At 40.6% G+C, this 27,212-nt stretch overlaps 1 protein-coding gene across 1 annotated transcript in view; it reads right to left on the bottom strand.

Moving 5' to 3' along the window:
• Positions 1–1,654: 1,654 nt before the first annotated feature.
• The window catches only part of CRACD (capping protein inhibiting regulator of actin dynamics), a 39,663-nt gene continuing 14,105 nt past the window's right edge, over positions 1,655–27,212 (bottom strand). Inside the window, exons 3-11 of the mRNA XM_030449842.1 lie at positions 17,908–18,075; positions 14,840–14,908; positions 13,346–13,528; positions 11,317–11,758; positions 10,799–11,172; positions 7,924–10,516; positions 5,581–5,771; positions 4,337–4,502; positions 1,655–1,815 (exon numbers count right to left, since the gene is read on the bottom strand). Coding sequence (XP_030305702.1) covers positions 1,655–1,815; positions 4,337–4,502; positions 5,581–5,771; positions 7,924–10,516; positions 10,799–11,172; positions 11,317–11,758; positions 13,346–13,528; positions 14,840–14,908; positions 17,908–18,075 — 4,347 coding nt within the window. The remainder of the gene's footprint in view (positions 1,816–4,336; positions 4,503–5,580; positions 5,772–7,923; positions 10,517–10,798; positions 11,173–11,316; positions 11,759–13,345; positions 13,529–14,839; positions 14,909–17,907; positions 18,076–27,212) is intronic.

Below are 27,212 nucleotides of genomic sequence, written 5' to 3'. Positions count from 1 at the left end.
ACTGATGGCTTAAGAGACCCAAAAATCCTCAAAGTATCTTGCTGCTGCACAGCTGGTCAACGTAACATGTTCACTCAGTTTGTGCTACTATAACCCTGATACCAAACCCTGGTTTTCTGTTTGGTGGGAAGTAGTGTATTCAGTAATGACTTTTGCTGACAAGCCCTTTTTAACTCTTGGAACAGATATGGCAGGTTTCATTCTGTTTTCTGCATAATTTAAAGTGCTAGTCCTCATGCTGCATACAGCAGTTTGGCTAAAATGCTTCCATAAAACATATATAGTATCAATATATAATTAAATTTCTTCTCATGAAAACAGCTCCCTTTGTGATGCTGTAGGCTTAAAGGGTCCTTTGAGTCTTATGGTTACAAGAAGGAAATGTTGCAATTTGTTAAAGATTTTTTTTGTGAAACAAACTCTGGTGTGTTATGTATTTATATACTAGGGTACATTTAACATTTCTGTGGGTTGTTAAGGATAGTAAAATCTTTATTATATTATGGACTTTATCCTTTTTTGTAAGAGGGAGGGGGTGAACGTTTCTGTTTTAGTTACAAGTAGTAATAAAGTGTTCAACTGCAGCAGCAGATACCTGAGATGGAGAAAGTAAACTTCTTCCTGAAGTGTTCTGGCTGTGTTGGTCAAAGTACGGGAAGTTATCTGAACCACCTGAAGTTGCACGTGCAGTAAAATCAGGAAGAATGCAGAGTTAAAACTCTTGAGACTCTCACTGACTTACTTACCTTTCAGTTCTCATTTCACTTCAGTTCTGCAACTCCTCTGGGAACTTACTGAGAGTAATTCTACAGCTCCACAAGCACAGGAATAGATTCACTTGATTGAGTTCCAGTCAATTGATCTAAAGTTGTCAGCTGCAATCACCATCCCTGTGCATCTTAAATATGGCCAAGCACAAACAGTGATGCACTTAAATGACTGGAAGAAACACTGACTCCTTGGCTTCTTTCTGGAAGCTTTCTGAGTTTTGTTCAAATATTTTTTTTTTAAGTAGGATGAATTTTTTTCTTCTTAGGAGTAAGGAGATACAGACATAATCTATTAGTTCTATGATGAAAGAAATTACCTCAGCATGTGGATGGTATCATCTTTCTACTCATCATTTGCAGATGAGATACCTCCAGAAGTTCTTCATTAGGGAAGAAGCTTTCAGATAGCAGGTAGGACTGACAATTTGTACAGTTTAACACTTTAAAAAATTTAGGACTAATGAGAAGGGAACATGCATCTTGCCTTAATTTTCAACAGTGGAATGTTGAAAAAAATTTCTGAGATCTCCAGTTAAGTGCAGAGATCTAAAATTCCAGAACCAAATACTCAGAGAATATAAGGAGCTTGTGAACTGAAGTTCTGGCCCTTTTTATAATACATGCTAAAATTTACATCCAGTATCTGAGCATTCTTAATTTTTTTAGAGAGTCTGGCTCTGAAATTTCTGCTGTGACCTCATTTAGCTATTTGTCAAAGCAGTGGAATATATGACTTGAGTAGACTTTACAGTGAGCTAGAGCAAAATGGTGATCAGTTCAGTTTTCAGTCCTTCGATACATGCATTTTCAGTTTTGTCATGTAAAAAGCTGAATAAATAAAAAGAAAGCAATAATAGTCAGCAATAAAGATGTGATTTTACAGTTTACTTTATGATCTGTGGACAGTCACTCCAGGCTTTTGCTTTCCTCTTGGCTAATGCAAGCCAGGCTGGTTCTGTTGACACAGGGTTAGCATCAGGCGTAGAGAATCTCTTGGCAACCTCCTTTGCCAGTGGAGTTGATGGAACAGAATCTGAAATTTCCACTGTTTTTGAAAGGGTGGGGAGGGGAAAAGATAAGAACAAAGCAAAACATTAGTTGAGCTCTGTGTTTCATTGCAGGACTTTAGAGTTTCTGCTTTTCTGTGCAGATGTTCTGATCTAACTCTTAGTATTTATTTCCAGCCCTTTTAGTTAAATCTAGCTTTTAATTGTATTTGCAAAATAATCAAATTAGCAGGAGCTGAGTATCCTTTTTCAGAGGTGACTTCAAGCAATGTAACTGACAAAAATAGGGACAAAATTTTCAGAAAATAGAAAACATTTCCAATTTGCCAATCATCTTCTTTACATAAATTATTTCAATTACAAATGCAATGTAGCATACAATGGGAAATAAAGCTGACTGGTTGTGGTTTTTTCCTCTTTGGTAATGCAGCTGCTGAACAGGTGTAACCAAACTATTCAGTAAGGTTTATACTGAGCCTTCAGATTAGAGCTCTGAGACAAACACACAGCAAGCAGTCCTACAGATCTCTGGCCTCACTTAACCACTCTTGTGAGACTATCCTGAAAAACCAAAGAACCAGCTTTCTTCAACAGCTGTTTGGCACAAATTCTTTATAATAGTATATTAAGACAAAGAGCTGCCTCAGCAAGAAGATGTGTTCAATAAGGAACTGGTTTCTAGCAAGCAACTTTACAGAGCAGAACTGGAGAAGTATATTGCAGAAGTCAGGTGGGATGATTATTACCATTCTGAAACAGGGAATGCCCTGAAAGGCAGACTGGGCACAATGAGTCCTATCTGAAACCTATCGAGTAACTCTAAAAATGTTAGTTACAGAGTAATTCCTCACTAATCCCCTTTACACATCTTAATTTTTATGAGCCAGAAAGTTTCTTTTGTGTGTAAATGTTCATAGTCAGTCTAAATTTCAGTTAAATTTAATTTTCAGGTTTTGAATGTTTTAAAAAGCTTTAAAATTGCATGGCAAAATTGTTTATTTTTCCTTTTAGTACATCTTTAATAATGTATTTTTAGCTATAAGTAAATGAACATCAGTAGCAGCTCTTGCTATGGAAAGACATTTTCAAAAAGCTGCTTATTTTAAAGGTTATGGTAATTTATGCAATTTTAAAGGTTACACTCTCTTACTAGTTCCTGCTGTACAAGACTCAAATGCAAGTCTGAAATATACCAGCTTCTTCAGGTTTTAGGTGGTTTTTTTCATGACCTTAGAGGAGGACTCATCAAACTTTTGTTTTAATCATGTTCTAGCTTGATCTTATGCCTTAAATGCTCTCCTAATTATGGGAAACCCAAATCAGTGTCATCATCCATAATAAATGAATACTTGCATATGGTATATTTGTATAGTTGGCTCCCTGGCTCCAAATGTAGCCAATGGTTTGGGTTGGAAGGGACCTTTAAAGATCATCTAGATCAACCCAAGATGTGGCAAGTAAAGTTCTCTGGGATATCTGTGTGCACATGCAGTGCCTGAAACAACTGACTATAGGCAGTCATGGGGTTGTTGAGTTGGGAGCAGTCAGTGATGTAGGAGTAGCATTGGTTTAGCCTTTATTATTACACATCAGATACATTCATTACCACATTGCTTTCAGGAGTTACATGTCATTATTCTTGGCTTGGATTGATACTGAATAGATTTGGCTGATATGAGGATTCATTCAAAGAAGCCTGCATTCTTTAATGTGCAATTTGTGAAATTCTTCAACACCTATCTGTACTCTTCTGCAAAACACTTTGCCTAGGACTAATACTGGCTAGAGAAATATACCTACAGAAAGTCTCTATTTCAACAGTCACCTTACACCATCCCAAATATTATGCCCCTTGGGCAGGTATTTTTTTTTATTGTGCCTGCCTTTTGAATATGTAATTATTTCAGCTTAACTGAAGTGGCAGATATAGTAATAGGTTCTGGTTCCAACCTTCCATGCCAAATACTTGAATAAGAGGTAGAAGTCCTAAATTCCAACTGAAAGTCTACCTTCAATTGATTTGCATTTTTTAATGAAACAAGACTACTCATTCCAAATATTCTGGGGTGAGTATTTCTCCTTGGCAGACTGGGAGGTGTGGGAACACAATATTCTTCCTTTTCTACAGAAATACACGTTGTAGAAGTTAAGTATCATTCCCCCCCCCCCCAGTATTACCCCCAACCTAAAGGCAAAACAGTACTGCAATTGCAATTTACAGTAAATCAAATCCTTCTAATGTGCATTAGTCATGTTCCAAGAATACTATTGGATTTGGCTTGGGAGGACAAGCTAATTATTTTTTTTACCTTGAATTGGGGCATTTCTAAGCAAATGCAGTAGTGAAACTTTAAAAACCTGTTAAAATCATGTACATCCCATGTAATGGCCAGCACATGAGACTGGGACAAATGTGTTGCTCCTTGCTAAAAGACAATGTATTTCTAATTCTAATGGTAGTATAGGAGAAAAAAAATAATTCCTTCACCTTCTCAAAAACATGCAATACCACTTCTGAAGTTCATTGTTCCTACAGTAAATCTGAATCTCTCACAGTACCTGTCACAGAAGTTGGAAGGGTGTTTGATTTCTTTAGCTGCTCCCTTCTTTCTAGTCTTGACACAGCAGTCTCAGTTTTCTTCTCCCCTTCCTGAGTTGTTGATTTCTGCAGTGTGCTTGTTTTGCTATTGTTGCTTTTATTGTCTGACTGATTACTTGCAGCAGCCTAGAACAGAGAAGGAAAACTGCTAGATCAGAAACAGTCTGTCATACACTGGCTACAATTAAGAAATGTCACACTCAGTGCTTTCATTCATCACCTGTCCTTTCTTTAACCTTCCCTTTCAGCAAAAACTAAAAACATGCTGATACTTCTAGAAGTAAGTTAACAAAGACTTTAAATAAAATCCCACAAAGTTAAATTTGTCATGTTGACATTTCAGGCAAAATATTGAACAGTTTGAGCCAAGCCCTACCTGTTAAATACAGCCCCGAAACTGTGTGCATCTGTGGGCAACTTCACACCCACTACTGTTTCCTGCTGCCAGTTATTTATGGCTGTAATTATGGATGTGTCCATCAGAAATTTAGGTCTCACAGCAAACAACAAAATATACTTAGTTATCCACATAATCTCACTTTTCACCATCTGTGAGATCTATATACAGCATCATTGCTTGTATAGCATCACTTTGTACTGTAAGTAGAAGTGTTTTTCTTACTAATAAAAAACCATGGATAGTAAATAGCTATTTAGAATACAGGAAATAAGTGATCTTTGAATTCAGTGCCTGCTTTAGGCATTTGAGTTTTTTACATGACAGTTCATTTCTTTAATTTGTCTACATTTTATATACCATGTTAGGACCATATATACCACATTATATACCATTTTATGTACCATGTTAGGACAAATTCAAATTTATTCACCTCTATATTAGTATTCCTGCTGCTACCTACTAAAGCTTTCAAAGGACCATGTTGCACACAGTTTTTCTGTTCCATCAAACCGTACTGTGGCTGTGCTGATGTCTGCCATTAACTACCACCTCATAGAAGGGCATCAGAGTTTACACTAAAACTGTCACACTACTGCACAGTATTTTCTCATGGAGGTCTCAGTTTTGCAAAAGTAACCTCCAGACTTTCAGACTTCCTTTTCACTCACTGTCATTTTAACTTTTATGAAATCTTACAAACCAAACTGAAAAAGAAAAATTTTCCCTTTCATATTACAAAACTAGCTAACAGTGATAATTCTGGTATCAGTATTTCTAATGGGCAGGTTTCTAAATATTGCTTACCATTTCTCTAGCCAGCTTCTCTGCTTGCTTTGCCTCTCTGGCTTGTCTCCTCTCTTCCCTTGTAGCTTGCTGCTCACGAAATCCTTTTTGCTTTTGCAGTGCTAATGTAATCCAAAGCGGTTGTGAAGTTTCAACTTTTTCCATCAATTTAGAGCCATCTAAAGAGTGCCTGCTCTGGAGGACTGGTTTCTCTGAAAGAAATGTTAAAAGAATCAGTTAAATAGTGCACTTGCCTCAAGCAAGGTCAACTTCTCTACCTTGTGAAAACTCTGGACTCAAGCCTGCTGAATGCCATGCCATTCACAGACCTTCCTGGACTGTACATCAAATCCTGAAACAGCTTTGATGCCTCAAGAACAAGACCTAATTCCATATACTCATACAGCTGTCCATTTTTACCCTTTTTTGTTAAAAAGCCTACCTCAGAATCTTAGAGCCATAACTACAGATACCTGAAATATTTCAGTTAAAATAATATTCAGGCATTGATTGTTTACACCTCTGACTAAAAGGATCCAGCTACTATCCATTGAACTTCCCTGATTTTTCAGCTGTACTTAAGAGAAGCAAACTTCAGCCAAATAAAGGGCACTGACATTATGTCCTCCCATTAAATGCAGCCCCTCCCATAAAAGACATTGGTCGTTTATGGGATTTTTAAAAATCATCATTGGAATGTTTGGCTTTCTGTACCCTGCATGAAATTGGGGTTAGCACCCAGTAGCTGTTAGGGGTTGTAGGGAGCAGCAATGGGGTGCAGAGGTGCTCCTGTAGAAATCAGTGAGTACAGACACCTCCCCAGTGGCCCAGACTCTGCTCTCTTAGGCCAGCAGCTCTGCCTCTGATGAGTTTCTGTAAATCCTCCTTTTAAAATGGAAGGGAAATGAAAAAGCGTAAAGAATTGTAAAAACTGAGAAACAGTTCTGCTGAGATACAGTGTTGGAAGTGTCTTGATGCGTGCAAAATTCAAGAATGGAAAAAACCTGGCATTTCACAGAATTATCAGAGTTGAGAGGAACCTCTACACATCATCTAGTCCAGCTGTCCCACTAGAGCAGGATTCCCCAGAGCACATTGCCCAGGACTGCATCCAGGCAGTCTTTGAATATCTCCACAGAAGGGGACTCCACAACCTCCCTAGACAGCCTGTTCAGTGTCCTCTCAACCTGATAGTAAAGAAGTTTTTTCTTATGTTTAAATGGAACTCTCTATGTTCCAGCTTGTGCCTGTCGGCTTTTGAGAAGAGTCTGGCTCCATCTACCTTGCACCCACCCTTTAGATACTTGGAGACATTAATTAAGGTCTTTCCTCAGCCTTTCCTTCTCCAGCCTAAAGAGTCCCAGCTCTCTCAGCCTTTCTTCGTAAGAGAGATTCACCAGTCCCCCAGTCATATTCATGAGCCTCCACTGGGCCTTCCAGCAGTTCCCTGTCTCTCTTGAGCTTGGGAGCCCAGAACTGGATGCAGGATTCCAGCTGTGGCCTCACCAGGGCAGAGCAGAGGGGGAGAATGCCCTTCTTGGACCTCCTGGCCACATTCTTCCTTATGCATCCCAAGATTCCATTGGCCTTCCTGGCAGCAAGGGCACACAGCTGGCTCATGGATAACTTACTATATAGCAGGACCCCCTGATCCTTCTCCTCTGAACTGCTTTCCAGCACGTCCACCCTTAACCTATATTGGTGCTTGGCGTTCTTCCACCCCATTTAATTTCTCAATTAAATGCTGGATTTCTTGCTCTCTTGAGGGTCATTAGGCTAAAATGTTAGTTTTCACACTTGCGCAGAATACTATTTCAGGACACAAGGACTTTCAACACTTCTCTGAAAGAGCCACTATGGCTACTGTAATTGTTACTTGTCACTAAAGAGCACCCCTGGAATGCAGACTCCTGTGCTCAGCTGTATTGGGTTAAATAAAGAATTTGCCCAGGATAGGTACTACAGGGGACCTAGATCTTAATAGTTTTTTAAGCTAGATGATATTCCCCTAAAACAACATAATGTAAATTATAAAAATTACTTCTCCAACTCTGATGACACCATTACACATGGAACACTGAGTTCATCATCTAACTAACTAGGTAATATCTCTGCCAAGGAAAACACACACACACTTCTGTTCCCTCCTTGAAATTGATTGCCCTGGTCACACTGAGTCTGAATTAAATTCTGGGCACGGGAAGTCCCATTCACTGAGATAACCCTAAGCAAAGTAGTGGTACTCCATAAATTACATGCCAGGTAAAAATTATAGCTTAAGACCAAATGTCTTCCTCTGGATCTCCAGTATCTCATCTTGGAAATGCACACAATATAGCTAAATGACCTTAAAAACACACATACCTTTCTTCAAAGGCTCAGGCTTTTTCTCATTCTTTTCTCTCCATGGAATACTTAAAGATGGGAAAAATGACTTCTTTTCTCTGATTTCTTCCTCTTCATTTTTGTACTCATTGGATGGTGTGGGGAGCACTGCGTTTGCTGTGCCTTCTTTTTTCCAGCCACCATCTGATTCAGCTTTCACCAACCTTTGCCCTAGGGCATCAGCTAGGTTTGATCTGTTGATTTTAGAGAGAGGAGATGATGGTGGTGTCTGGCTGGTGGGCTTTGGAGCTAACGCAGGTTTCTGTGGGGCCAGTGACTTGATTGCAGGGGGTAAAGCACTCTGACCAGTGGATGGTAGGACCACTGGTGAACCCACTGGTTGTGAAGCCTCCAGCACAGTAACTGGAGAGTCTTTTGAGTCTTTTAAGTTATCAGGGACATTCACCCTCCCCATGCCAGGGGACGTACTCTCTTGTGGAGCAAAAACAGTGGACTCATTCTCACCTTCTGCCGTACCTAGTGGGTCAGGCACACCATCAAAACTATCTCCTGCACTGTATCTTTTCTTTTTCCTTTGCTCTGCCTGTTGATCATAATGGAAACGTAAGGAGTAGTTTGTCCTTCGTAACTTTATCCCAAAAGGAGAAACGTTTTCTTCTCCATTTGGAGCTGGTTTATCTGGGGGGTTTGTGCCGTTATTCTGCTGATTTTCCACAGCACTGGGAAGTTCTGCCTGGGGTAATTCTTTGCCTGGAGAATGAGGAAAACTTGGAACAAGGAAAGATGGAAGATCTTTTGCATATTTACAGCCTTCCGTGTTGTCTGCCATTTCACTCTGGGTTTCAATTTTCTCCTTAGCCTTCTCAGCTACATTATCCTTTAGAGTGGGAGCCACATCCTCCTTTGAATCCGTGGATGAGCCAGTGATTCTGTTTGCAGCCACCGTTTCACTGCCTTTTGCTGCACTGACATTCTCAGCATCTGAATTGGCTTTGGAAGCCTCTGAAAATTTTTGCCATGCTGGTGTTATAGAAAACTTTGCGTTTGCAGACAGGGTTTTCCTCAAGTTGCCATGGGAACCTCCTCGTCCTCGGGGTGTCCAGTCATCACTGTGTCTGCAGACACTTACCCTCTCGTTGTATTTGCCATTTTCTGCGCTCTTCAGGATCCTGGAGCGGATGGAAGCCCACTCAGCAAGCACAGCCTGGTTGTTCAGTGTCTCTTGTGCATATTTCATCCTACTGCTGCTGGGTTTGGGATCCTGTTTCTTTTTCTGGGCCTTCTCTGGTGAAGGAATATCCATGGTTTTTTTCTCATCCGTTAAGCCAAGTAATGACTTACAAGCTGTGTCCTTTATTTGGTTCAGGTTAACAGCTGTGCCACACAGCTGTGCTCCAGTAACCAAAATAGCTGTGTGGGGTACACACACAGATGATGGGAGTGTATGTGAGCCCTTGCTGGAAGCCTGCATCCTGTAGTCTTTGGTGGATGGAGAAGAAAGTCCTGCTCCTTTGACAGGCATGACTGGACTCAGATTGACCTTCTGAAATATGATCTGTTTATCTCCAGAAGACACTTGAAACGTGAAGGGTCTGGATGTGGTCTGTCTTTCATCTACCTCTTGCCACCTAAGTTCTTCTCCTATTCGCTTTTGCTCCTGAGCCTCAACTTCTCTCTTCAGTTTCTGGGCTAGGACTTCTTCTGCTGTTTTATTTCCTTTTTCTGTCTGCTTGAGGTTTGAGGATTTTGATCCTTCTTGAAGATTCTGCTCTACCGGATGCTGATCAGCCCCTCCAGAATGCAACTGATCCTCATCCTGTTGCTGTTCCAAGAATTTTTTTGGTTGGGTTTGTGGAAGGTTTTGTCCTTCTGTGTTTACCTCCTGCTCTTCCAGCTTATTCCATTCTTGTTCATTTTGTTCCTTTTGCTGCTTCAGTTCATCTTGTAGTACAGTATCTGCACTTTCCATGTGCATTTGTCTTGTGAACTTGCGTTTTCTCTGCTCTTCCAGTTTATTTTTCTTATCCATTACTTGGTGGGGTTGATCATTCTCTATCTTCTCTCCTTTTTCCTTTAAATGCGGCTTTTGTTCCTCCTGTTTCTTCTGTTGTTTGAGGCTCTCAGCTTCTTTCTCCAGCTTAATTTTTATTTCAGCTCCTTGAAGCTGTTCCTCTTCTAGCTCTTGTCTCTGATTTTCTTCCTTATTTTGTTCCTTGAGTTCTTTTTGTTCCTTCAGCCAATTTCCTTCTTCTTTCTCTTGATACTGTTTTTCAATCTCATGTTGCCTTAATTCTTTCTGCTGTAGCCTCTTGTGCTCTTCCAGCTCTTGTCTCTGTCTCTCCTCCAGCTCCTTGCGCCTCTGCTCTTCCCATTCCTGATGCTTCTGTTCCTCCAACTGATGTCTTTGCTCCTCCTGTTCCTGGCGCTTCTGCTCCTCCAGCTCTTTTCTCTGTTGTTCTACCCATTCCTGGTGTTTCTGTTCCTCCAGCTTTTGTCTCTGTTGCTCCTCCCATTCCCGGTGCCTCTGCACCTCCAGCTCTCGTCTCTTCTGCTCCTCCTGTTCTTGGTGCTTCTGCTTCTCCAGCTCTTGTCTCTGTTGTTCTACCCATTCCTGGCGCTTCTGCTCCTCAAGCTCTTGTCTCTGTTTTTCTACCCATTCCTGGCGCTTCTGCTCCTCAAGCTCTTGTCTCTGTTTTTCTACCCATTCCTGGCGCTTCTGCTCCTCAAGCTCTTGTCTCTGTTTTTCTACCCATTCCTGGCGTTTCTGCTCCTCCAGCTCTTGTCTCTGTTGTTCTACCCATTCCTGGCGTTTCTGCTCCTCAAGCTCTTGTCTCTGTTGTTCTACCCATTCCTGGCGTTTCTGCTCCTCCAGCTCTTGTCTCTGTTGTTCTACCCATTCCTGGCGTTTCTGCTCCTCAAGCTCTTGTCTCTGTTGTTCTACCCATTCCTGGCGTTTCTGCTCCTCCAGCTCTTGTCTCTGTTGTTCTACCCATTCCTGGCGTTTCTGCTTCTCCAGCTCTTGTCTCTGTTGTTCTACCCATTCCTGGCGTTTCTGCTTCTCCAGCTCTTGTCTCTGTTGTTCTACCCATTCCTGGCGTTTCTGCTTCTCCAGCTCTTGTCTCTGTTGTTCTACCCATTCCTGGCGTTTCTGATCATCCAGCTCCTGTCTCTGTTGCTCCTCCCATTCCTGGTGTTTCTGCTCCTCCAGTTCTTGTCTCTGTTGCTTCTGCCATTCCCACTGCCTCTGCTCCTCCAGATTTTGTCTCTGTTGCTCCTTCTGTTTCTGGTGCCTCTGCTCCTCCAGTTCTCGTCTCTTCTGCTCCTCCTGTTTCTGGTTTCTCTGCTTCTCCAGCTCTTGTCTCTGTTGCTCCTCCCATTCCTGGTGCTTCTGCTTCTCCAGCTCTTGTCCATGTTGCTCCTCCAACTCCTTCTCCCTTCGCTTTTCCAGCTCTTGTCTCTTTCCATCCTGGAGCAATCTTCTCTCCTCTTTATGGCATGTTTGCTCTTCTGTTTCTGAAGCTGTCTCTTCTTCAAGGACATACTGCTTCCTCTCATCTTCACAATGCCTTCTTTCCTGCTCTTTCTTCATCTGCTCAAGTTCTTGGCACCTTTGTTCTTCCATTTCTCGTTGTTCTTCCATTTCTACAATCTGCCTTATCCTTTCAGCCTCTAAGATCCCCCAGTGATCTTCAATTCTTTTCTCCTCTGCCAGATGAATCTGTTTCTGCTCATCTCTGTTTTGGATTAGCTTGTCTGCTATGATGTGTCCATTATAGCCTGGGTATCTGTCTCCATACAGCTCAGGTTCTAAGTCTTCTGGCTCAAATTCTGTTATTGTTAAACTCTGTGATCCCTAAAATTAGGAGAAAAGTTTGGAGTTACTCAATATTGGCTATTGACTTGTTATTCTTTACAGACAAAAATCCACTGCAAATGAGAATCAATCCTTTTTTTTTTTTTTAAACAACGATTTTGATCCAGAGCCAACACACGCACCCCAGTTTATGGATCACACCATCATAGGTCCCATGCCTCTCACCTGTTTCATTGGTAGCCTTTCAAAAAAAGAAAACATCCTAACAGTGACAAGAGTATAATGCTAAATACTGAATCACCATTTGGCATACATGAGCTAATCCAGATTGAGACCTGCCATTTCAAATTTACAGAAGCCCAAGGAATATAGCACAAGTTTCATGTGCCTGTTCTACTACTTAGAACTCCATCCTTTAAGCCTTAAATAATTAGTGCCTGCTTAAGGGCATTATTTTGCCAGTTCTTTCATGGCAAATCTGGTTGTTACTTGCAGGGACAGAAGCTATTGCCTGAAGAAAAGAGATATGCAATGCTGGGCAGGAAAGAACACTGCTCAGGAAAAGGCAATCTGGTTGCTTTCCACAGATCCTGAGCCAGAATATTTTCCTCATTAGCTGTGTCAAGACTCCAGTTGTATTGCAGGAACCATGGGAACATGCATGGACCTACATGAACCCACAGCTCCCCAGCAACGCTCTGCTGTACTGAGGCATTTACTCCCTGCTGCCAGCTTCCCTGGGCCTGCCCCACAGCCCTGCCATGGGGGGCAATACCCACAATAAACTGAATGCACTTTCCATGAGGAAAACAGCTCAGCTAATGCCCTGTCTAGCTGTTATTTGCTGTTATTTGCTGTTATTTGGCTTCAGTTAAACATTCTGTATAAGCAAGAGTTTTACATTTAATTTCTTCAGCTGCAAGAGCGATACACACAAGCACAATGGTGTGGTACTAAGGACAGTGGCTTCTCCTGAACCCTGAATTATCTGAACTGTCTTGTCCCACTTACAAGCACTGGTGAGATGTCAGGGTAAAAAATCAAAATAGCCATGCAGTAAGTACACAAAGCAGGGATTTGATAATTCACTCTAGTTGCTGCGAGAGCTGCATTACTTTGGTATTATTCTTTCTTACAAGACAATGATAAGACTGTCAGGAGCCATGCCAGTTTTAGAAAATCTACTTTGTCCCTATTCATATTTTGCACTATATTATTGCCTGTACCAGAGCTGCATTAACTGTGGCAGATATCCTTCAGTCCTTTATGACCTGATTTTTTTACTAGAAAAACTAGAATCAGAAAGCTCTCCCAGTGTAAAATCCTAGTGAAGGTACCTCAGCTGCAAGATATTTTTGTCTCAACTTGCTGTATTAAAACTTCTGTGCATCTTCTCTCCAGCGAGGGTTTAATCTTTAGGTCTCTGTCTTGTTTTCAAGACAAAATAAGTGTGCATTTTGTTTTGCCTTAAAGACACAAGATTTGTTGAGGAAGCTTTTAATAGCTCTCTCTACCAGTGTTAATCACATCTTAAGACTGTTCTCTGTCTATAGGTGCACTTATGGTTATTTTGCACCCAGCTTCAAAAGCAACCTCCCTCCCACTGCTTGACCAGTGAATCAGTACCTTTGTTAATCTCTTGTGCTTTCTGGACATCCTCTGTTTTTTTGGCTTCACTGCCAGCTTGTGTTTAGCAGCACTGTTGTCTAGACGAGCAACAGCCTGGGGAACTGAATCCAAATTGATTGTTTCAATTGTGCCAGAACAAGAAAATTGTCTTTTTGGTCGAGATGATTTGACTGGAGGGACCTGGTTGTATCAAACACATGAGAAGCTGTTATGAAGCTATTAATTTCATTTAAGTAAATAAATAAATAAATACAGACAGACAGACAGACATACTACACACACACACATACAAAAGAAAAAGCTTTTGTAGTTTTGAATTCAAGTACGTTATTAGCAGAAAATATTTCAAACCCTGTTTATTTCTGTAATATAAGCCTGTAATATTTTCTTGTTTACAGTACTACACATTTTTATACTTTTTACTTAAAATATAGTTAGACTATTCTAACAATATTTTTCATAGTTTAGCTCCATGCAGAAATTGTTTGGTATGGGAAACATAGAGGCAGTTTGAAGCAACATCAAACATAGAGATATTTTAAAGTTTGCTTACTGTGGAAAAAAAAATCTACATCTTTAAATAATTTAGATTATACACTTTAGGCAAAAGCAAGTCAGATAGATTGACTTATCTAGATATTATAATAGAACAGCTCCAGAGCTGTACTATCTGCATGGGAGATGGCTACAGTATTGGATCTCAGACTGGCAGAGTGACTACAGAAAACCTTCCCTCCACAGTCAATGTGGAGTTATCCAAGCTGGCACTAAAGAACAGCAAAAAATAAAATAAGAAATACTGGCTTTGATTGGTGCTTTTTTTTTTTTTTTTTTGCCCTTCAAACATATGGGTTCAGAAAGTGCAAATATAAAGTGATTTAGTGAGACTTCTCTCATGAATAAATAGAGTGGAACTGCATTATGTCTAGACATTCAAGAGTGAGCCTGTAATCAATCTGTCCCATAAGTCACCAAGCTGTCATCCTGAGACCGGTATTTGGCACAATTCAAGTGGGAAAAGAAGACAGGGAAAAAAAAAAGACAGGAGAAAACATCTTCAGTAAAGAAAGAAAATCACATACATTGTTTTCAAGACAGCTCTGTAATCTTCTGAGGTTAAACATATGCTAATTAGGGAACCAATTACTTAAAAGCTGATGGAATGTTTTGCATACACTTATTGAATTACATGTAGGCATAATTAAGTAGTAGAAATACTTATGAAAAGCATGGCTCTGTGATTAATACATCAAATGCAGGAATGCTGCAAAACTGGCAGGGACTGAGTTCTGCTGTTTCCTGCAATCAGCTCTTACAGATTTCTCAGTCTTAGTTATTGCTTATTTACCAGCCCCAAAACAGCGTAACATTCACAAAATCTTGGACAGTTGTGAAAGAATTCAATGTGCATTAAAGAAAAAACTGTCAGGCTTCTGATGACTAAAATTAGACAGTAACTCAGTTCAAACCAAGCATAAAAAGTGTTGTTACCTTTTCTTCCAGTTCATGTTCTGTTCCAGCCAAAGTCATTGTTCTCCACATATCTGGAGTTCTGGTGGACTAGAAAACAAAGATTATTACCACTGCTAGATTCTAAAATTTAAAGCATCTAAAAAATATTGTCTAAAGGACTTGTGAATTCATGTATGTTAGAGGAGAATTTTTACCCTTTCCTGTCACTACAGGACTAATGGATAAATTTAGAAACAATTCTTGTTTCTAAATGCTGCAAGTTTCTTTTGTTGCTCCTTAAATCACTGCTGTCTTCACAGAAGCTGCTATAAGACACTACAACAGGCAAACCACTCCTTAGCAAGGTAACCAGGTCCCAAATCAAAAGAGCTTTGTAGGATTTCAATTAGCTCTTAAGAATTTTATTTGCTCCTGACCTACACCTAAGGAAAAAATATGGGAACGTGATCAAACATTAGCTGTGCTGCAAAGACCTTCCCGTCCAGGTTTTTGGCAACTCCACTTCTTACAAAGCAAACTGGACCCCCAAGAACCAGCAGAGCCACGGGGACCCCTTGGCTACCATCCCTCTCAAGCCATCTCACAGGAGGGGATTTTTAAGGGGTAGGGCTCGAAGCCAGAAATATATCATAGCCAGAAATAGTGCTTTTAATCATTATATGACAGTATTAATTCATAACCTAATGAATGCTGGGATCCCATTACACCCATTACACATGACTGTTAGCATCTACACCTTGAATATTGTGTTCAGTTTTGGGCTCCTCACTACAAGAGTGAATTGAGTTGCTAGAGTGTGTTCAGAAAAGACTAATGAAGCTGTTGAGGAGTCTGGAGCACAAGTCTTACAAGGAGATGCTGAGGGAATTGGGATCATTTAGTCTAGAGAAGAGGAGGCTGAGAGGAGATGTTATTGCTCTCTGCAACTACCTGAAAGGAGGTTGTAGTGAGGTGGGAATTGGTCTCTTCTCCCATATAACTGGTGACAGGATGAGAGGAAAGTTGCATCAGGAAAGATTCGGATTGGATATTAGGAAAAAAATTCTTTAAGAATTTTAAGAATTAAAATTTCTTTCAGAAAGAGGGGTCAGGCATTGGAACAGACTAACCAGGGAAGTGGTGGGAGTCACCATCCCTACAGGTGTTCAAAAAATACATGGATATAGCACTTGAGGACATGGCTTAGTTAGTTGGTGGTGTTGGGTTGATGGTTGGACTTGATCTTAAGAGGCTTCTTCCAACCTTAATGATTCTATGACTCTACAAAGCCTAAAAAAAGCAGTTTTAAAAGTACAGGTTAAATGAAAGCCAGAACTCTTGCCATTAATCTAAGTTACTCAGCATGAAAAATCAAAAGTCACAAAGCAACACAAGAAATCTGTTTGGAGAGGAGCAGCACTACGTGGTCCTGGCCACTAAGTCCTGATGGAGGCCCAGGACCTATGCAGATAATCACACAGAGGAGTTAAAAGGCCAAGAGCAGAGAAGGAGCAGACAGCAGGCAAGCTGCTGTGCAGCAGAAATCTCTGACCTAGCAGGCAGTGAGTAGGGCAAGGTAAGAGGGAAGTACTGAGTGCTTTGGCTGACCCTATGCATGTAGCATTGGTTTGTTGGCATCTGCAGTCTCCTCTGAGTGGATTGCTTCTTCAGTATTTGGGAAAAGGACTATGTAAAGGGGCATTCATTTGTTTTTAAAACATAATATTTAAGAGTAGCTGGTAAAGACTGTGTTTCTCTTTCCTTATTACACAAAGATACTCCAGTGGTTTTTTAATGCTGGAATTATTCTCTTCTTCGAGCTGAAGGTCACTAGGTGACATTCAGGTCTCTTGCAGGACCTAGCAAGAAGGCTGTCTGCAGAGAATGTGTGTTGGTATCAGAGTCTCACTTAGTACCAGGGAATATAGACAAAACCTGTCCACAATCCCACTGCACTCTGTGCACACAGGGTGCTCTTGATTCACCTTAACTGGTTGCTTCAAAACATAGTATTTGTGCAGCAAAATAACTATACCTTATTTCAGCTTCATTTTTATCCTCCCAAACAGCAGAGGTAGTGGCGTGAGCCTGCAGGTCCTACCCAAATTCCTGGCTCCCTGACAGATCCAACCACAGCCACAAAGGAAGTGGTCACTGAGGAGCTACCTCACCCCTTGAAGACTGATGAGGAATTTGGGCCACCTCAGCCATAAATTTCCCTTCTGTGTGTTTGGATGAATATAGGCATGAGCCTCAGAGGACACTCACTGCCTTCACCATCCCCACAGCTGGTACTACCAGTAGTGAACATGAGCAGAGGCTCGTGGCCTTGTGTCCCTCCAGGAGCTTAAGGGCTGTATGCTGCTGCGTGCCTTCCCCAAGGGCCCCCAGGCATGAAGCCTTCTCTGGGCAGGGAAGGGTGTCCTTCTGTCCCCTGCATACTCTTCAGCCATTACAGTGACACAGAGAACCAGTCTTGCCTTGGAGGATTTCCAGAAAGCTTTTGTCACTGCCTATTATTTCTTTGCTGTCTGAACAAGACCTTTCTGGACACCTGAATGTCCACAGCTCCTGGTATAGAAAATGTCATTAATAATTTGAATAATTGTTATAGTTATATCATATGTTTGGTATAATTCTCAAAATGTTTCTACCCCTTCCTTGTCTTCCATTCTTGTCCATGAGAAATATGGATATTTTCTCCAACACCCAGGATTTTAGGGATTTAGGCTCCGGTCCCCTGTCCTTTTTTGAATTAATTTTTCTTTTTTTGACATTTGATGCTGTGCACAACGTTCCATGCAGGAAAGTCCATATTTCAAAGCATTTTCTGTACGAGAAAAATTTCCTATCTTCTAACTACACTGCCAGTGATGTCTGTTTTGCTGGAAGTTCAGAGCAGACGTTCAGACCGGTAATTCTGTGGGACCCAGCTCTGGATGCCAAGAGCACACACTTCTCACCAGTGCAAGAAGAACAAGCACACCCACACGAAACAGCCTGCTGAGCTTAGCTGTGCCTTCCTGGAGACATCTGCTATGTCACGGTCAACTTCACTGCTTTAGTACCACTAGAATGCCACAAAGACATTGCTTTCAAGTGCTTACTTTATTACTGCTGTCTGAGAGCAGTGTGTCCTGCTGCTGAGTCTCAATCTCCATGGGGCTGCTGAGCAACACATCCTCTTCTATACCAGTGTTTGCTTCCCCCATTGTCCTCACAGAAATTGTCATTTGTGGAGGCTGCCCAAATTTTATATTCTTGCCCAACTGTTGCTGAAAAACATGAAAAAAAAAGAGGAGGGAAGAGGAGAAGGAGAGGGAGAGGGAGGGGAGAGGGAGAGGGAGAGGGAGAGGGAGAGGAGAGGAGAGGAGAAGAGAAGTATTTACATTATGAGCAAAACAAGTCAAGTCTTGAACATTCCCCTTCTCCATGTGAAAGCTGCACAGAAGCACTCCTGGAAACTTCTGACTCTGGACCAAAAAACCAAAGCCAAACCAAAAAATTTCAGGCTCAACATTGCTGCAACATGCTGCCCACCCCTCTCCTCCCTGCAAAGTGACCAAAGTCAGAAATTTACTGCATGACTTCCGATTTTCAGTGATCAACTTGAGTTCTAGTCAGTGTTGTCAACTTTTGCAAATTTTCAGTGAATTTTTAAACACTCCTTCTCTTTTTTTAAAAACTATTTCCTAGGTTAATAGTTTGTTTCAACAAGCTACTTATAAAGCCTTACTGATGCAAAAAAAGTGAGATAATGAGCCAAGTATACACTTAGAAGTTAAACAGCCCCAAAGGCAACCTTTTTCCTCTCCAGGCCCCAAACCCTGCACCTCATGCATCTGTAGTTCTTAAAGATATCCTAATTGTAACATTTAGTTGCAAGTTTTAAATGTTAAGGGTTTGGCATAAACCTGCCTTAAAGGAGGCAAGTTCTCAAAGAATAGGAAACCCAGCTTCTTTCAGATGCTTGGTCTCATAGGAAGAGTGCACAAACTCCTGTCTGCTCATCCTTAGGTGCACTGCCACACCACTGCTTCTGCAGAGAGAAGTTTACGCAGGGGACATTCGGTAGGTGAATGGATCAGAGAGCTTTCCCACCATTTATTTTCCTTGTTGAAGTAATTTACTCTCAAGGGTTACAAGAAAGTACTCTTGAATCATATCAAGGGTAGGATGAGCATGTAACACCTGTCATCTGGTAGGATAAACTGGAGAAATGACATCCCTGGCTACTGCAGAGACACACCATGCAGACTTTGAAAGTGAACTCCTTGCAAAAGAGTTAGAAGAAGTTCTCTAGAAGGAGCAAATTGAGTAAGGAAAATTTCCTATTTTCATTATATATTTCAAGGAATTATTCCCAGGAAGGAAGAAACTGTGGAGTTCTTTTCCTGATTTACTCTCTTTCAAACAGAAAATTTTCCAAAGGAGATCTCTCATTTCTGTCTTGTGTTACTATGAGCATCTAAAGCTCAGCAATACTCAACTCAGTGCACAGTTACTATTCAGTGGGAATGTCAGGTACATAGATGGACCCCTGACATGAACTTGCTGCTGAAAATTGCAGAGGATTGGAGTAGACAGCCTGGAAAACAAAGTTGAGTGTTTTGGGGTTTTTTTCCTATAGCACAAAATTGGTAGCATGGCGTAGGTGATCAATTCTCAAGGGAAGATATACCTTAGTAGCAGTAGATGGACCTCTAAAAGGATTCAGGTCAGACCAGCCTTGCTTGGCATCACTGTCCAGTGGACTAAGCTCTTATATAAAGTTTATCCATGTTACTTCAGAATAATACCAGATATTTTGGTATTATTTAGGTTCAACCTATGTTGAACTATAAAGACAAAAATATACACAGAGATGTCTCATAATTAGGTTAGTAAAGTAGTTTTTCTCAGTCTCCTCACTGAGATAAGCATTATTTATTCCCATTTGGATTTTGGCAGAAAGCAGTGAAATTCATCTAGTACATAGTTTTGGCATAGCGGGCAGTTTAGATTTTTCTTCCTACCTCGGGTACACCCATGGTCTAAAGGCAAGGGTTTCACCAAGTCCCTTCAGGCTTTTGTGTTAGCAGTGCAACTCTGACTCGAAATCTTACACATTTCCACTGCATAAATGTGAGCTGGAGAGATCAAGCAGGTATCTAATAGATTGTGTGAAGGCTGTAATTTTGCTCTGTTCCTGCAGGCCCTCTGATGCTAGCAGAAAATTACTTCAGAATAGCTTTTTAATTTGGTAACACGTTTTCTAAGTTGAGACTGTTCCTTTCTTCTTACAAAAGCCATACTCCTAGACAAACAGTTTTTCCAGGCAGAAAAGTGGAACTGTCAGCATTACCTGAGCAACTATCCAAGAAACTAAGGGTTTATGCAGCTGTTACATGGTGAGAGCATGCACACATCTCTACTTATTGCTTGCAATGTGGTTTGGAGGAAGGGATGGTGTGTTACTCTTTAGATCTCCTGATCAAGTCTTTAATGTACTGAGTGTGCGATGCACAGGAGGAGTTGTGTGATGATGAAGCTGTTGTAGGGACTGGTCTGTGCTTTAGGAAGTATGGCCTTCGTAATTGTCACCAAAGATGCTGGAGGGCTCTGCTGTAAAAACATGTACTTATGTATATAAAAGTTTAAAATAGTATTCTTATTTTCCTGGTATTTCCAGGGAATAAGAGTATCCTCAATATTTATGGACTGTACACAGAGTTTAAAAAAAATACTTCAAATTTTTAAAAGGTTATTTGTTTGGACTTCCATAAATTAGTTTGAATTTTAAAGAAGAAACTCTAATAGCCAGCCCCTCACAATACTTCCAGGACAGAAGGCTCTTTTCCATATTACTTATTTAGTGAAATTTTAAAACAAGTTTCACTTAGATGGACACAACTACGTTTCCCATTGGCCACTTTCTTTTGGTGACTTCTAATCTCCAAAACTGGTGCTGAAAACCAAATGTCAAAATCTCAAATTATTGTTACCACTGAGCAACTTTATTGCTTTCAAAGAGAAATGCAAAACCTGCTCCTTGTTCTTTTTTAAAATGTGTTTATACTGTAACTACAGTACATTTACCCTGTTCCCCCCAAAACCATACAATCAAATTAAGATGCAAGGCCATTGAGAAGAGGCCATGTTCCCTGTAAAGAAGCATCTTTAAATTCCTCAAATGCCTCAGTTAAACATATATTTCTGAACACAAAATATAAAACCTCTACACTTGAGAATTTCCTGTGCTGCCAGCATGTGGCTGGTGGTTGCCTAGGGAAGATTATTTGCAGCACTTGTCATTAGAAGTTGCAGGCATGACATTTTGTTCTTGTGCCCTTTTGGAAGTCTCCATGGATGCATACTGTTCTCAGTTAAATGAACCTGGTCTCTTTTGCCTTCTGCAAGAAGGTTTACAATCCAGCAGCCAGAAATTAGCATCCTGCTCCAAAATCTAGCTGTCAGCTAGAAGCAGAAGGAAAGAGATTAATGTTTCCCACCTGCCATCTTGTACTTCCACCTTGACTCCAATGACCTTTCCCAGTCCCTCAGTTTGCAGTCAGTGACAGGCATTTCCACAGGACCTACAAACCCTTCCCAGCAGCAGGGCAGCACAGCCACCACAAACAGTAATTACACCAAAAACAGCAGCTGGAGGAACCCCCTGCACCAGGGACCTCCTGAAAGGGGTCACCAAGCTGTCCTCCAGACCAGCTTTATCTCTTATCTGAATTCTCTTCTATGAGGCTCAGAGGTGCACAAGAGTTTATGTATTCACACCCATCCTGCACGGCCATCGGTGCAGGTGCCACTCAACACAAGGTGAGGGCAGGGCTGCACATCTTATAAAGGCAAAGACATATTGGGAATTCAGAAAAAAAGAGAAAAGTTTGCACTCGTCTGATTTGTAAAATCTTCCTCTGCAACATGACACAGGCCCACTTTCATTTCATGTAACATAATTTGCCAAAGTGTGATACCATTTACCTGCCATCTCTATGCCAGCTTACCAGCAGTAACTTCAGAAATTAAACTCCCACATTAAATTGCTCTGTACTGGTTGGCACCTGCAGCAAATTAAAAAGCTTCGACTTTCAAAGCACTCTTTGTGTTTGCATAGGAAATGCCAGAGAACAAACTTTCCATATTAACCAGCAGAGAGCCCAGATTGGGCTGTACATCTCCTCTTTCACTTTAATTTGGCTTCTCTTCTGTGTACATGCCTGCCTGCATGCATGTTGGATTCAGCCCTCTGAAACCACATCATTCCTATGCCTCTGTGCCTGGAGTGAAGCCAAAACCTGATCCACTGAGTTGCTTACTCTGTTCAGTTTAAAATCACTAAAACAGAGTGTACTATTTTAGCTGATTCCATTCAAACATATCTTACAAGAAGTGCTGGTAATATCTGGCCTTTTCAGATTTCTATTTTTCACATCTGTTTGCAATGCCCACATATATAAATAAGTTAAATTATGTTTTCTATCTACAAATAATTGAGAAATAGTTAGTTCATCAAGAACAGTTGCCCTAAGAAGTACCATACTGTTGAAATTCTTGGCTCTTTACAGTCTCTCACAGTGACCCATAAGTCAAATGCCTTAGGAATATCTAAGAAGAGGGTGAGTCTGTACTAAGATTTTTCATATAACAAATGGTGATTTGTGGCATCTGAGGACTCAGAGAGTCAACAGCCACTTGGGAACTTTTATTAATTTGTTTTGTTGCTCTTTGAACAAATAAATATTTTGCAGATGACAGTGCTGTGTGACAATGAATTATAAAGTCCAACATCCATAAAGAAATACTTGTTTTGGTTTGAAAGTGTTATTAGTTTCAACTGATGCTCAGGTGTTCTCATGCCATGAAAGACTGAGTAACTCTCCTCTATTAATTTTCTCTATTCCACTCACAGTTTCATGCATCTCTATCCTATCCGCTCACTTAACATTTCTTTTCTATGCTGAAAAGACAGATTACCTGATGTTTGTTGGGGTTTGTTTTTGGTTTTTTTAGGGTTTTTTTATGGAAGTGAGTCCCATTCTTTATACAAATGGGAAAATCTGCAGCACATTTAAACAAGAAAAGCACCCCACATAAGTGATTCTTTTCTTTTTTTTCTCTTTTTCATTTTTAAAGCAAAGAGAGAGGATAAAGTGGGAAGTATCATATGAGAAGTTATAATGATACAGCTGGAGGTTCTAGTAGGTAAACTAGATGTAAATCTACTTAGAAGTGGGTAAGTATTATCACCTGTCCTGGGTAGAAGATAGAGAGAACTCTTCCACTCTCCACCGCTGGAGCATCAGGTGGTTTGGGGCATTACACTTCAAGAAGGATTTTGGGAGAGTCCAAAATAAAAGAACGATGAAGCAGCACACTCTATATGAAATGACAAAGCATACCTAGAGAGATTTATTTGGAGCAAACCTAGATGCAAATGAAGATTTCAGTATACAGTAGGAAGAGACTACTTACAGATGCTCATGTGTTAAGAGCAAGACTTTCTGGAAAAGCCTGAAGCTACTTAGAGGATCTGAGGCTTTTAATCACCTGAGTCTCCCCTTGTAGTGTGCCAAAAGTAAAACAGATGTGAGCAGGGAAACTGGAAGCTCATTTTCAGGGCTCAACATAATCATAGGAAAAAGGGAGTCTGCCACAGTTATGCTGGCATGGTTAAGAAAAAATAATAAATTCAGTTTATGAAGTGAAAACAATTGTCATAGGTGATGAAAACAATTAGGCTGCATTTGCACTAGTGTCCTGGTTTGGACCTTTATCCTGGCCCAAACCGGGTCAACTAGAAAATATTGGCAATGAAAAAATTAATTGTAGGAAATAAAAACCTGGGCAATCATACAGTGAAAATTCACTCCCAATGCTACAAAATACAGAGCACCAAGTTAAAAGATGATAGCTTTGAGGTTTAGGAAATAGCTTTGTAATCATGCTGAGGTCTGGGCAATACCTGAGACAATGGGAATGGCTGGTAGAATACAGAGGTTGCAATGCACAGTAGAGGAAGCACTGGCTTGATCATTAGCTAAGCTATGTTAAAGACTTAAAGAAATGGGATCTAAAACTGAACAGTCACTAGGTCTGACAGGAAGAAAATGATTGGGGGAATTCATCATTACAAAGCCAGGAAATTTTAATTTTAAAAAGAGATTCTTTAGAATTTGTCCAAGAATTCTGGATTCCCCAAACCATGTTTTATCATAATTATTTACTGTGTAATAAGTGGTGTTTTACTAATTTACAGAGAAGAGATTTCATTTGTTTTAAACCATGGGGCCACATGGAACTGAAAACTATGTGGCCCAATGGTCCCTAAATGCAATGAGCCATATGCCATACTCAAACTTTAATATTACTTGAGTGCCTCAGCCTTTTGGATGTTGGATGACCCAAGCTACATTAGAAGAAGGCAGATTGCAGAGAACAAGCTAACACACTTTGATAAAAGAAAAAAAACCCACTACCCTATGAAGGGATGGATGTAAAAACAAACTCCCAGAATTTCTTTTCCATTTGTCTGACACACTGCTAGATTTAGATTTTAAGCATTCCCTGTGTCTCATTCACAGTCCTATATGAGAAGTACAGCACCAGATCCCAGAAACTAAATGAGTCCAGCATTAAGGGTACCAGTGCCTGGGGCACCATTCTCTCTATGGGAAAAGGTTCAAGCTGGCTTTCAACACTGGATCTTAAAAACCAGGTAATGATAAATCTCAGCAGATCCAAAGGACAAGGAAAAGGCTGTTTCAACAACAGCTGGAGCCAACACAAATAACTTCATGGTTCATAAAGGCTACTGGGGGTTAACAAGAGCCAGGCTTTCCTCAGCCTGACTTCTACAACACACAAAAACCTTTGAACATGACCAAATCCATTTATAGAAAGCCTGATAAGATGAATAGTGCCAATCTTATAATCCATAAAAAGATATGAGACCTAGTTCAGAAAGAACTAATTTACCTTGCACGTGTAATCAGAAAGAGAATTTCCACAATAGGAAGCTGAACCAGAGCATATGCTGGCCAGCTGCCCAGGCAGCTACAGAGTTTTGCACCATTACACAACATATTTTGTGCATTCATCAAGACTCCAAAGTCAGCAGAAATGCAAGGTGAGAAGGGGAAAACACTTTGGTGGTCAGCAAAATGAGATCCATCATCCTCAATATTAAATGGCTTGTATTTCTACCCTTATTTCAAAACCCTTTCACCAAAGCATGGCACCTCTTTCAAAGAAAGATTAATATTTTCCAGGAAAGTTTTCTGCATAGCTTCCCAAAAATTAATGAAAATGGTTAAAATCTACAGAGCTTTTGATCTCCATTTTCAGTACAAGTTCAGAGCCAGTACAGGGCACTGAATCATTGAAACTCTTCTTTATTGAGGAGAATCTTGCCAGGGAAATGGGAACTGGAAGTGCTGTGCTTCCACTGTGACACACAGGCCTGGGCAAACCCACAGTAACGTTGGTGGCTTAGCAGTGGTTGTTTCAGAAGTTGGCTGCAGGATTGGTTTTAAGGGGTGGAACACTCTTCATAACAACTCTCTCCTCTCCTTCCACCACTTGAAGAAATTCAGACATTCTTATGGGAATGAACTTGCAGAAAGAGACTTCAAGGTAGGTGCAAGCTTCTGATACCAGAGAGCAAGCATCAGTGTTTTCTGTGATCACAGAAACAAAGCTCCTTTTAGAACACCACAGCAGGAAAAAAGGATGAGCTATGAAGTGGTGAGCACATGAAACCTTCATACAGGATTGACAGTCTAATGAACTAGTCAGACCTGGGACCCAGCTCTAAGGACAGCCTAAAAATGTGCAACAGTATTTTGGCATGTGTCCTGGTTTGGGGACGCTAAACCCTGACATCAGGATCTTGTCCTAAAACTCAGGGAATGGCTTAAGGACATCATGACTAGGGAAATGGTTGACAGTCACGTGCTGGACAGCAGGTTTTGCAGGTACAAGAGATGGCCCCCGGGCTTGTAATACAGAGCCTTTCCATGGGATTATGAAAAAAACCCAAAACATGGATATTTAGATGGGCATGTAACTTCTGTGTAAACATGTAAATAGATAAAAGTGCAGTTTACAATCTATTGTCTATTTCTTTCCTGACTAAATGGATTACTCTGGATATCACCACCAGCAGCAGAGCAGGACAAGCTGAACTGTTCTTACAGGCTGGGTTGCAGCTATACCAAAATGCTAAAAATGAGCTACTGTCTTTCAATTTTAAATTAAAATTTAAGCAGACTTTTGACATCAAGGAGCGGAAATAACACTTCTCCCTAAGATACATGCAAGTAGCCACACCAAAAAAAGGTTTATACATCATCTGCATGAGCAAGAGAGCATCACTGGCTGTTCATTTTGTGATTGTCAAGAGCAGCTATTTTTGCTTTAATTTTCCTGAGTTGCCATTTGCTCAGTGAAGATGAATGTTAGCATCTGCAGTAATTGTACTTTTATCGTGTCTCTGAGTTTAGTGATGGCAGTAATCCCCACTGGGAATTTTAAGGTGAGTTTGGAAATGAGAGAAGCTACTCCTACAAAGCGAAAAGGTGTTCAGAGAAAAGCTGATGTACTGAAGCCAAGACCAGCTGATGTACTGAAGCTTTGTACCCAAAGAACAGTCAAGCATTCTGCAAGACAGGTCCAAGTACCTCAGGTCTTTGCCCAGAGTCAGCAGACATTTAAAATATAATAATTTCTGGCCTGCATGGAATCTACCTGACCCAGGGAAATTTAAGCTGAAAAACCAGCACAGAGAAATTGGAGCTGTCCTAGTGTGGTTTCTACTTCAAAGTTCACTCACTGTCAGCAGAGCCAATGCTGTTCAGATGCTGAGTCTGCTGAGAGCATCCAGCAGGAAGAGGAAACAATTTCACCCTGAAGGTCAAATGTGTCTATTGTGCATGATCTCTCACTCACCAGAAAAGATCTATGACTGCAAGTAGCCTTCAGAAGGAAAAGAAATTCACAGCATTTTACTAATCAGCTACAAGGTAATGGCACATACACCTCATTAAAAATTTATCTGCATTTTGACAGGACATGTCAGCATCCTGAGCAATAAACTGAAAGGTGCTTCTGAAGGACAGCTCTTTAAAGGTTTTAGATTGGCAGAGTGCTGGGAATCTTACAAATGTACAAGAACTAAAGCAAATAAATTAGCTACAGCACTAATGGGACAGAGCTCTGGAGGAGAAAGAAGGTCATCTAAGGCTGTTCAGAAGCAAATAACCAAATATATTGTTTATGTAGTTACTTATGTGCTGTTTGCTTTGGAGAAATAAATACATCCACCTTCATGAGAACTACTGAAAGGACTGGGAAGACAGAGGAAACAAAAAAGCAATACATATAAAAGGACAATTAAATCAGCTTTGCAAAGAAGTCT

This window comes from Calypte anna, chromosome 4A (assembly GCF_003957555.1).
Source record: "Calypte anna isolate BGI_N300 chromosome 4A, bCalAnn1_v1.p, whole genome shotgun sequence".
NCBI lineage: Eukaryota > Metazoa > Chordata > Aves > Apodiformes > Trochilidae > Calypte > Calypte anna.
Note: the sequence above shows the minus strand (reverse complement) of the source record. Positions and strands in the feature narration are given on the sequence as shown.